The 12,383-nt window shown below is 36.5% G+C and overlaps 1 protein-coding gene across 5 annotated transcripts in view; it reads right to left on the reverse strand.

Moving 5' to 3' along the window:
* The window catches only part of WDR64 (WD repeat domain 64), a 68,886-nt gene that overhangs the window by 54,699 nt on the left and 1,804 nt on the right, over nt 1-12,383 (reverse strand). For all 5 annotated transcript variants that reach the window (XM_039388700.1, XM_039388690.1, XM_039388694.1 and 2 more), the window contains exons 2-4: nt 7,181-7,336; nt 6,168-6,319; nt 5,360-5,487 (exon numbers count right to left, since the gene is read on the reverse strand). In XM_039388700.1, coding sequence (XP_039244634.1) covers nt 5,360-5,487; nt 6,168-6,318 — 279 coding nt within the window. In that variant the 5' untranslated portion in view covers nt 6,319; nt 7,181-7,336. The remainder of the gene's footprint in view (nt 1-5,359; nt 5,488-6,167; nt 6,320-7,180; nt 7,337-12,383) is intronic.

Here is a 12,383-nt window from a genome sequence, read left to right on the forward strand (position 1 = left end):
TAGAAAAAAACCACAAACAGCAAAAGGCAGACAAAACAGACTCCTCTGTATTTATAAACTGAGATATTCAAAGTAGCATAGTGGTTTAGCCTTCATAGAAGAAAAGCTTTTCCATAAAGTTATTTAAATTCTCATTTGCTGGAAAAAACCCCTGAATATAAAGTCCATTTTAAAAAATTCTTTCTTTGGCCATCTCCCTAAGTCTGACAATGTTCCATTTGTGCCGAACATGATGGAGATCCCTACACAGATATTCAGGTAGGAGCTCATTTCTGCTCCAGGCTGTGAAATTTTCAGCTGAAATGCTCTCCAAACCTCAAGCTCTGTACCCAAAAATAGTTTAGTAATTTCCTTAGGAAATTAGTTCAGCCCCACTCAGCTGTACAGACTTTAAACTCTTTTCTCATATATGGACATTGTATATACTCACTATCTTTCATGAGTTCTGAAAGCAATGCCCCTTTGGATGCCAGACAAAACTTAGCACTTTATTCTAGTTCAATATTTTCCATGTTATACAACAGAATTTCCATTTTCCTTCTTCAAGAGATTCAGATGTACACCTTTCAAAAAAATAGTCTCACACAACATTACTCTTCATCTTTCACTTCACAGGTCCCTCCTTACCATATACATGATTATTATCAGACATCACCAGTCAATATATTATGTATTACAGCCTCTTGCATTTCTCTTCCTAGTTTCTTGTACTATCACTGTGTCTTTCCATACTGTATCCAAACATAGAGGCCAGTTGTCCTGTACTTCCATGGATCTTTTCTCTTGTCCTTACTGAAAGGAGTGACATTTTGCTTTCTTAAGTGTATGTACCCATTTCCCAGGCAGAGGAGAACAGACCCGTCAACTTTTTGGGGACTAAGGTTTGGGTGGGAGGACTTTTTCTTTAAGGATAGACCTATCCAGTATCAGGTCCCTCCTGAGTCCTGACAGGATGCCAAGTGCAGTGGTTGGGCTAGGCCAGCAGCTGCCCTAAAACCAGCAGCAGCGAAAGTTTTCAGTGCACACAGAGGTGTGTCCTGTCTTGCTTCCTGTAGACATGAGACGGTGCCACATCTGATCTTTTGCTCCTTCCTAGCATGTGGAACACTGCCCAAAGAAAGGGCATCTTAGAAATCCCTAATAGCTGCATAAATGGCTTCTGCTCACTCCAACATGGAAACAGCCCATAATGTCTACCAGAGGTTGACAAAGAGCATAAAAGGTAAAGCAAAATGCAATTTAAACATCAGATGATTATCACTGAAAAAATACAGATGTCTAAGAGCCAGCTACATTTGGGAAAGAGATGCAGAAGTTAGTTTCCCAAGGCATTGATAAATGATAGCTGTTAGACTGTCCAGATAAGTCTTTTAAATTGTGAAGCCAGCAAATAAGTAAGGGTAGATCCTAATTTATCTAATGAGCAGATTTCAGATTACCTTTTTTTTTTTAATAAAAAACTGTCCTTTGAGCATGGTTGTACTGTTGTGGAGACTACTGAAAACTTACAAAACCCTGAACATGAAGGTACTTGAAAGAGAGAAACATCAGTAAGTTAAAGAAATAGGAACACTCACACGAGATCATGATCTTTTAGGTCATGGAAATATATTTGGAAGATTTTTTTCAAGCTAAAGAGAGGCCAGATATGGAGAGGTAAATTTGGAAAAAAATAGATCTGTGAGAGTAGGAAGAGAGGAACAAAGGGTCAGGGACAGAGTTCTGAGAAAGGGGGGCAGGGAGAGAGAGAGAGAGAGAGAGACAGAGATGATAAAAGAGGAATATCAAAGGAACAACGTGAAGTGTATCCCTCTTGCTTGACTTTCAAGACTGACAGTGTGCTCAGCAGTGCCAAAAGTAGAAGGAGAACTCAGAAGAACAGAGTTGAAATAACATACTTTTAGAAAAAAATAATTAGGAAACTGGAGCACAGACAGCAGAAACCATGAGGGTTATTTAGGATGTTACAGAAACTAACTGTTATTAATGATAGATTCGAAAAATTAAGTGATATAAAGGAATCTGAGGCAAGATCAAGACTACTTACATTGTTCACAGGGGGCAATTAAAGGTATGTCCAAGCTGAAGTTTATAAATATGATTTGTCTAATATAACTTGTAGGTTGATGAACATTGAACAAATGCATCAGGTAAGGAAGGCCTTTCTGGCTCTTTCACTGTCTCTTTCAAACAACAGCTGGTCTAAACTAGGATAACTAGAATACTTTCCAGTCTTAAAAGGCCAATAATCATTCCAATAGAGTTTTCAATCATGTAACGGAGTGAATTTGCAGGTGGTCTGTTTTTGTGTCTCTTCGGGGTTTTTTTGGTTGTTTGGGTTCTTTTTGGTGGGGTGTTTGTTTTTGTTTGCTTTGTGGGTTTTGTTAATTTTTCTTTTTCAGAAAAAAAAGGCTTCACTTAAAAGGAATGAAAAGACTAAGGAGTATGAGAAAAGAAAGTAGGATTTAGGCTGGTCAAGTGTTAAATAGAATCAACTGAAAAATAAAAAAAAAAGAAGAGCTACAGATACGGATGGAAGAAAAAAAGGGTCTACAAGCACTTTTATCAGTAAGTAAATGTATACATCTTTGATTGTCAAGAGGTGAAAAAGAGATGAGGAGAATTTAGAGCTGTACTACAGCTACACTTATAAGTGTCTGGTATAGCTAGTCGCTTAGAACACTGGGTTCATTCCTGACGTTAGTAACTCTACAGGATTATCTGAAGCATTTTGAAACTGTAGAGTCTGTCAGAGAAACAAAATTTAAAAAGACCACCACCACATAATATGTAGAATACAAATGGATCCCATTTTATTTTATTAGAACCCATTCAAATGACCCTAGAAGGATCTGTTTTGATCCAATCATTACAGATAGGATGTTATCACAATTACAAGAGATCAAAAGCTGATGCTGAAGTTACAGTTAATGTAAATTGGGCTTAGACAACAATCAAATGATCAATAAAGAATTATTCTGTTTCTGTGTAAGCTAACTCTGGAGAATTCCTGGAGTCAGCAGCTTTCTTAATGAAGTTTTCATCTCTTTCTCTCTACCAAGACTACCAAATCTGATCCTTTTTTTTTTCCTGAAAAGAGCTTAGATTTATGTTCTGTAATGTATAGATAGCTTGTAATACAGACAATTAGTATTCTCACTAAACAAAAAGAAAACAAAAAAGCAAAAAACTCACTGCAGTTTTTCAATACAATATTACATTTCAAATTGTGCTGGATAAGGCTGTGTCAAGTTTAAGAAATAAATGCGACACTGAATCTGATTCAAATAGTCTGGTCTTTGTCTGTTTTATAACTGAATTATCATTTCTGTCGTGGATGAATTTTCAGTTACTTTATGTTAAATATTTCTCCCCACAAGAGAAAATAAAGGAAAAAATAACACTTTAATCAGGATTCTTTTGAACAGAAAAATAACAAATATTTCTGTTTCATTCCCTATAGCATTCAACATAGTCTCACTGATATCCATCTTCTACATGAAACACATGCTCTGAGATGCTGAATATTGATTGTTTACCATGGTCTGCTTTTTTCAAGAAAGGTTATGCACAAGGAATTTTAAAAGACTGTCATCAGTCAGCTCACACTTGGTAAAATTTGAGGAATGCTCATAAAAAGAGTTCTGGGGAATTTTATCCCAGGCAATTCCCCCACAGATCTCATAAGGAAACTAATGGGCCTTCGCATCTTTTATTACACCCCTTATTGTGCTTGCTTGGTTAATTATGTAGCTCAGGTAACTAGTATGACTGCATGAGAAACTCAAGTAAGGTTTTGAAGTAAAAGATACTCCAGTAACCGAAAAGAGCTTCCTATAGTTCTCTTATAAACCAATGAGACTTAACATAATTTGCTACTGTTCTGCTACCCTAAACGAAGGACTGTCAGTCCTTCAGACTGTCAGCTATTTTCCAGATTTGCCCCAGGCCCTCCCTGAAGGAAATCTTTAATGCCTGACATGAGCAAAGTCTGTGAGTAATGTGACATTGTAAGTAAAAACAATGCTACGAGAGGTATTAACCAGAAATGTTCCCATACATAACCTTATTAAATAGAAAGGGCTGAACACAGTGTTTTTAAGTTGATATTAGGAAATTACTTGACAGCAATTGTTGATAACATGTAAAGAACAGGTGCTGGGTATCTTCAAAGTTCAAATACTACTGTGGTGTTCCAGAGTAACAAAATATAAATATGCTGATGAATTTATTGTTCACCCTACTTCACTTGTCAATACCTTGCTATAAGGCTTTAAGTTCAGTAAGTGCTTGCCACATATGAAATGCAACCTATGCTATCATAGGAAAGTCACTGCGTGCTGGAAGTTATGTCCCATCTGCACAATTCTGTCTTCAGGTCAGAAAAAAACAAACAAAATCTTGTAATATATTATAATGGATGCTTTTGATACAGTTTGGCTCTAACAATCTGAGAATCAGTCATTTTTATAGAACAGTTGCTTGAAACACTATCCATGGGAAATATCTTAATAAAAGACACATTTCTAGAACAAGTGTTCATTTCGCATAACATGCAAATACAAAAGAACACCATGTTTAAAAAAAAAGCAAGACAAAGCTCTTTTTCACAAATTTAAAAACTGGATATCCTTTTTAGGTTGATGCAGAAGTAACTTACAAATGGGTAGATTAAAATCCATGAAGCGATATTAAACATGGACTGCAGTTGCAACTCTGGCAGAGAAAATCCTTAAGCTATGTGCAGCCAGAAGCAAGGAGGGTAAACCAAATCTATTGTTTCATAGTTACCTCATTCTTACATGCTTTTTACAAAAATTTTCTATTTACCATCATTAGAGACAGAAAAAATGACTGCATGGTTCTCACTCATCTACAGAATTAAATAATGCATACGTAATTCTCTGATTAAAAAACTCTCTATTAAAATGCAGCCATACCTCTAATGCTTCATATTTAAAGTGAAGGCTGGATTGATGCCTGTAAATAGGTGAAGAGAAAGGATAGGAAGTAAAGGTAAGAGAAAAAAGAGGAAAGAGAAGAGATGAAGCATTTCTGATGGTTTAGCTAAATATAGACTTATCCTCAGAGCACAAATCACATACTGTAGTCATAAGGGATTTTTGCATTTTGCCAGGAAGCCTGAGGACAATGCATATCACAGAAGTACTTTAGAAGACCTGGATACACCCAGGCTCCGGGCAACTAGGGTAAATAACAACATGAGTGTGCCTCTTTATACCATGGAGCTCGTGAACAACAGACTCATGAACAACACATAATCAACAGATAAATACTGTTACCACCGAAGATTTTAATCAGGTTTTTTTATATTTAATAAAATTTCAGAAATCCTTACCTCTAACCAGTCTGGCATGTCAAGGTTGTTGATAGTCTTCCTGAAAAAAGCCTGAATATTATGGTCCTTAACTGCTGAACCAAAAAGTGCTCGTGTGGTTTTATAGAACTTATCATAGTCTATCTCATCTGTATGGGAGGAACAATATCCACAGTTTAAAACTGGCAAGCTACAGATTCCTTCCTTATCCACCCTACCTCTGGTTTTATTTCTCCTTTCAATATCAATAGCACGCAAGTTCTAGATCCTCACATTGTATTCACTAAAGCATTTGGGAAAAAAAAAATCAGTCAATGTTTGGTCTTTTAAAAACTACCTAACTTGCAATGCATGATAGGAAAAAGATAAAAGAATAGGTAAAAACTTCACACCTCTTCTTTCTTCCCTTACTTTCAAACCATGATTCCGATTTGTTTCTCTGAACGTGAATGGAGGGATAAAGTTTATCCTTTCATGCAGCAGTAGCCATTTGCATTGAGAAAAGCAAAACTTTGCCTCCAATATTTACATTTAGCAACTGGGTTTACATAATTCATCAGGTTTGTGCTTTTACAGAAACATCACATCATGCTATATGTTCTAACTCCACCAATTATATTTTGGCAGTGATCACCATGGCCTTATAATTTTGCCAGAAGTCCTAACAAGATTAGAAAAGCACTTTCATAGTGCAATCTACCTATGTCCTGTAAAAATCACACAATTACAGTTAGAACATTAATTTGAGATCTTTCTTACAGTTTTCTCTCTACAACACATTCTCTCCATATGAAAATGATACTTTTCCATCAGAAAGAATATCTCTTACCATCATCTTCAGTATATAAGCCTGATCTCTCTTTTGTCTTCTGGATTATCATTTTTTCAACTAGTTTCTGGAACTGCTCCAATGCATTCTTGAAATCCAGTGATTTAAGAGCAGAGCAACCCTCCTTAACACGGGCCTTCTTTTCAGACATCCTTTATTAACAAGGGACAAGGTAAGAGGGAGAGCTCTTCTTACAGCCATGTCCAAGCCTTGCTTTACTCCTTAAATCTTAAACTCCCACATGAGTTCATACGACATGAAGCTGTATGACAGGTATACCAAGCGTTACCTAATAACGTAACTAGATAATAATGGTTTAGCATCTCAAGCTGGAAAATGCTGTAGCAAACTGTTGATGTCACAACCCCCCCATTTACATCACAAAATCCTACTTGCTGAGTGGTCCTTGGTCACAAACCAGGATCACTAAATAACCCAGCATGTGAGATTATTTCATGCTATCTCATGTGACAGAAGAGACCTTGAGATCTTCTACTTCCATGTCCTTTATGTTACAGATCATTTATGTTACAGATATTTATCACTATATTGAGCCCCAAAATTTTGCTCTAAAGTATAACTCGTGGTAAGGTGTCAAGTTTTAATCTTCAGACACAAAAAGATGGTGAATCCATCATGTTTGTTCCACAGGTTAATTGCTCACACTGTTAAAATTTATGACTTTGTGTGGCTTCATCTTCCTTCCATTCAGCAGTTCTTGGAACATTTTTACCAATTCAGAGTAATACTTGGTATTGTCTCGTAGTAGGGGCCTTTGTACCTGGACTACTACTCTATTTTTTTTCTCCTGTTAATTAAAGCAAACTGAACTCTCTGCATCCTACTGCAGCACTTTCCTTCAGATGTCAATGTAATATTTGTGATTCTTTTCCACATTTTTCATCTTTTCAATATCTTTAAAGAATGCTGATGCCATGTTGCTGTGCTATACCATAAAATGCAAATTGGTACTCTGGTCAAACAATGAATTTCAGACTATTTGTTAAACTCACTTTTCTGTAGACCACCTTGATCACTTTCTGTATATTGGTCTTTAGCTGTTGATTTCCCAATCCACTTTTCTATTACTGTACCCAAAGCTGATGCCAGGCTTATTGGCCAAGGCTTTCTTGAATTGCTGAGCACAGAGCCTTTGCTTTGTGGAGATTCTGTAGTTGAAAGGAAAGGAGAAATTATATTTTATACTTTTTGTGGCAATCTAAAGGATTGATATCACTCAGGCATATTTTGAGAATATCCAAGTCATTTTCCAAATAAAACCAAAACAAAACAGATGAAGGCCATAGACTTCACACACACTTGGAAAATCAGCTGAGCAACATTTTTGAAACATATAGGGAAGACAACTAATTGGTATTAAGCAAAGTTACTAAAAATAATGCATGTAAATATCTCTGCATGAAATAGCAGAAAAAGAAAAAGTGGTGTGTCATGATATGCTACCTAACACAAGTAATCCCACTTCTTGAAGTTCTATCATATCCACTGGGAAGAGCACAAAAGTTTCTGGATACTCCTGCTGAACTGCAACAGGCGTGGTTTTGACTAGAATAAAGAAAATAGTTTGGTAGAGAAAAGCAGCAACTATTCCTAGAAAAGGAAGAGATAGTTTGAGGATACATTTTTGCTAATTCCAACAGTAATTCTCCAAGAAAACATCTCCCTTGTGTATCAAGGTACCCAGTGGCGGGTCAGGGACTGTATCTTGGTCAGAGTTGTGGTGTATTTGATATATTGCTTCCAGCTGAATCCTTGTTATGCAGTGCTTCCTGTTGATTCATTTTTCCAGTCTGTGTCAGCTAAGCTTGTATGACACCAGGCTATATTCTCATTTCCCACTTAATAACAGTGGTTTAAGGTTCATAAAAGGTGTTAGCATACATCCTCAGAATGGGAAGGTTAAGAACAGAAAGCTATGTTTTTGTTCTCTTGCAACAACTCATAAGGAAGCTTCGTGTTACATAACATAATGACAACACACAGAAACCCCAAATGGGGAACCATTGCTTTCAGTACCAGCTAATTTTGTTGTCTTCAATGTTTAAACTCAAAAAAATGTACAGTAAAATTTTAAAATAAGATGTGATGACCGAGTGGACTGAAATATGAAAGCAGAGAAGACAGAAATTGTATTAGATGATAAGCAGGAAAATTCAAGATTAAATTAATGAGTAATTGCATTAGTAAGTCTACAGCAGCATTAACTGAATGAAAAGCATTTCCTTTCCTATCTCCTGTACTGATAGTGTGGAAAGCACTGGATATGGATTATAGTAGAATTGCTTATTATTCAGAAGTCGGCTCTCCCAACTCTCCTCTTCTTACCACATAATCATAGTAATCTCAATTATTGGATATTATCAGACCTGTACAAAGTTAATTATATGCATGTTTGTATGGGTGCAAAGAACAGCTACAGCAAGTTCATCGCAGGAATGGCAGTTCATTTGGAAAATCAATAATTTTCAATCTTTATCTCAGGAACTATCTTAAGTCTATGAAATTCTATGCAAGTTTTAAAATTCTGACGATGGAATTATGAGAGCTCATAATAAATAACCCAGAACTACTCCAGAACACAAACAGCAAAAGGTGATAGGTCTTCTTTCTTGCCTGTACCAGGCTGCCAGTCACTCTTCCTGGTAGTCTCATGCAAAGGCAAACTGTCCCCAAGTAAAATGATGGTTCAGAATAGCCCAAAGAAAACACAGTAGATCTAAAATGGCCTTAGTTGCACTTAAAGAGACTCTGGCACACATGAGACTTTGTTTCTGACTCTGATTTTGGTCCAGATAAAGTCCAGCCATTTAACAGGGGGGAAAAAAAAAGGAAAATGAGTCCCTGAAGCTGTTTTCTTTTGGTATTTTTAATTCCTTTGAGCTAAGTTACCTATCCTTTGCCATTTCTTCCTTATAGATATGCCCTTAAACCTGTCTGTGTTTGCAGTTGAAGCAGGATAGAGCTGCTTAAGACTGGCATAACACTCTGACCAGTATGGGGCTGGGCAAGTAATTAATTTTAGCATTGTAAAAATTGAATTTCTTCCATGAAACAAGTTTCAAGGGGTGCTATCATGTGCACATTTACATTTGCTCAATCTTTTATTCTACTGGCTTCATTTTTCACTTAGCTCTTTATATTATCACCCCACAAGTAGTATTGGACTCTGCTATAAAGTGCATTGCTCTTCTGTAACAACAGCTGAAATGACCAAGTGATAATTTTAAAAACTGTATTTCCTAGCACTATTTATTGATTTGTATGTTGGACTCTGGAAAATGATAACAGTGCGTTTGTAATCACTTTCACTTCACTTTGTCTCACTAACAAGAAGCTGCAGCATAAGTATGAACTCTTATGCAAGGTTATTCCTTGAAAAAACCTAGTGTATGTTGCAACTGAATTTCACAGGTTATTATTGTTGCAAAACCTGGTGTTACTGGTCTTATAATGGTCTTACAGTGCTAGTGTTTATGGTTCAAGCTGCCCTATGAGCTGTGTCTATACAGCGAAGGGAGGTACAATGTCAGCAGGTACAAGTATGTATCAGCACTTATTTTAATTTACTTAGCAAGAAACAAGTGCCACAGAGGCATCAATATGCATCTGCCACCTGAGCATGTACCACAGTCCCACACAGGTTTGTAGAGCCAAGATGTTCATCTCACTGAACTTAGACATATAAAAGTTAATTATTTAAGTCACCTTATGTGCCAGCCAATAATAATAAACACTTTTAGAGAATGATTAATCTTATTGGTCTTAGGTGCTTAATTTTCAAATACATCATTTAGGTGAGATGAATCACACCTGCAGCTAGTACAGCTATTTGTACACATATCAGGTATACTAGACCTCACATATCATGGAACAGCCTGCAGCCAACTTCCAACTGCAGTACAGATGTTCTGACAGCATGTCATCACCTCCCAGGATTGTCCGCTTGGGTCCACACTCTGCTGCCCAACTTGTGCTTGCTTCAGTGAACCATGTCTGAGCCAAGCACTTTTCTCAGTCCAGAGAAAAGTGCAACTTTTCCATTTAACCCGCTATGATTTAAAGTTCACATCCTAATAAGGACTAGATTATGTAGCTAGGATTACAAGTTCTGCAAAATAAAGCCCTAGTTTTAAACTGTTGCCATTATGCTTGTGCATTTTTTTTACTTACATATTGCATTATTAACAGGCCTAGATCTATGTAAAAGCTTTGTTTTAATGCCAAGTGGTTCAGAACAGATGAAAGATTTTTTCTGTCTGCAAACTCTCCCTTGCTCTATAGATATGCACTGTGGTTATACAGTGAATAATTACTTGGCTTTCATCTGCTTTTAAGGCTAAAGAATAGCAAAAAGAACATGTAAGAAAAGAAATGCCAGAAGAATATTGTAAAAATGCCATTTAAAAAACTGAAGCCAGGTAGCCAGAGTTTTTAGGTTGTTTTGTTTTGTTTTGTTTTCAGAGGCATGTGGTTTGGCTGTATACAATGCCCATTGAAGTAGTAAATTTTACAAAGTCCAAAACAGGCGGCAAACCCCCAGCATTATCTGGCTCCTAAAATAAATGTATTTAGTATGGACAAAAGCTTGACTTTTCTGCTCGCTATCTGCTTGTCAGGAAGTTAGGAAAGAGCCTGTGATTTGAAAAGCACGCTAACAGAAGATATAGATTCGAGAAAAGGAATGAAAGCAGTATATAAGTCAATGAACAAATATGAAATGAAATAGGTCTCTTGAATGCCTTAAAAAACGCACTGCAAAAGCCCTGATATTTTTGATGGTGCAGTTACACCTGGGAGTCATGGTTTGTGGTTTGTATTTCTACACAAGCTTAGAGATTAGCAGTAACTTTGACACTTTATTTACTCTGCTACAGATTCTTCAGCTCTAACATGTGAGTGACACTCGATGCTCTGATGTGCTGAAACATTTCAAATTACTAAACACAGCAAAAGTAGGGAAGTCCCAGACATCTGCAAGCTCTCCAGTTTTGGATTATTACTTCCAAGCTGGCTTTTAAGGTTTGTTTTACACATATATAAGCATATGTTGGCCAGATGAAAATTTACAGCCAATGCATTTTTTCATTCCATGTAAATTGTGCATAACAGATAATATGTTAAAAGTACTGTTGCAGAAGTGACCTAGAAAGTCCTTGGGAGTTTCAGAGGCAGTTTTTATAGTACAGGACTGGGGACCTTGTATTCCTGCTTCTTGTACTTTTTTACTTCCATGAACTCAGATACATATATATTTAGTATTTTGAGCTGACACACTTCCAGTAAGCCACACACACGCACTTTCGGAAATGCAAGTATTGCATTGTGGTTTATCCTTTTATGCAACTGTAAAAGTAAAGGTAAAATCCTTTTTGCAGCATTTCCATTAATATTCATGCATGTTTGATGAGCAGGGTCTGGTCCAAATACAAAATAGTGCAAACATGAAGCATTGCAAAGCAGATGTCTGGTTTTTTTAAGTGTTTCTGCTTTTTAATTGCATGACAAGCTAGAAAAGAATTAATTAGATTATTAAAACCATCGGTGCAATGGTTCTAGACTGATTAGGTAAAACAGATGCTGGACTAGAACTAGGGGTCAGGGTTCTGTTTCCAGCTTTGCCTTTCACCTGATGATACAATAACAAAGCATTTCTTTTTGTTGTGCCTCATATGAGTAGTAACACTTCATGGAAGACAAATGGAACTAATTTCTCATGAAATATATGAAAGCTTATGAAGTATTTAAGACCACTTGAATAACATTAGCAATAGCATTAGTACTACTGACTAAATTACATTTCTCCCCTGCTCTTCTTTTCTTTCCTTTCATTTTGCAGGGATAAAAAGATAGACAATTTAAGATTTTCCTTTAAAGGCAGGAGATAGAGATGTCTTCTTCTCAATGAGGTGTAGCGTTAGTTTGGTCCAGCCACGTCATTGGTAGACTTGCAGCGTGCAGTGACTAGTCCTAAACAAACTGCTGACTGTGTATTTTTGAAGAGTCTGATATGCACAGGGACAAGGAAAGTTAGGAAAGACAAAATTATGCCTTCCCCAAAACCAACGTTCAAGCACTGTATTATGGGAAATTTTGGAAGCTCATGTGTTCTATAAATATAGCTTTTATGAGGAAAAAAAATATAATTGATTTAAGAAAGGCAACTCCTGCTGCCTTTGTAATGAGAAAACCCCCAAA

This window comes from Pipra filicauda, unplaced genomic scaffold, assembly GCF_003945595.2.
Source record: "Pipra filicauda isolate LSUMZ 115617 unplaced genomic scaffold, ASM394559v2 scaffold122_size2191957_pilon, whole genome shotgun sequence".
NCBI classification, from domain to species: Eukaryota; Metazoa; Chordata; class Aves; order Passeriformes; family Pipridae; genus Pipra; species Pipra filicauda.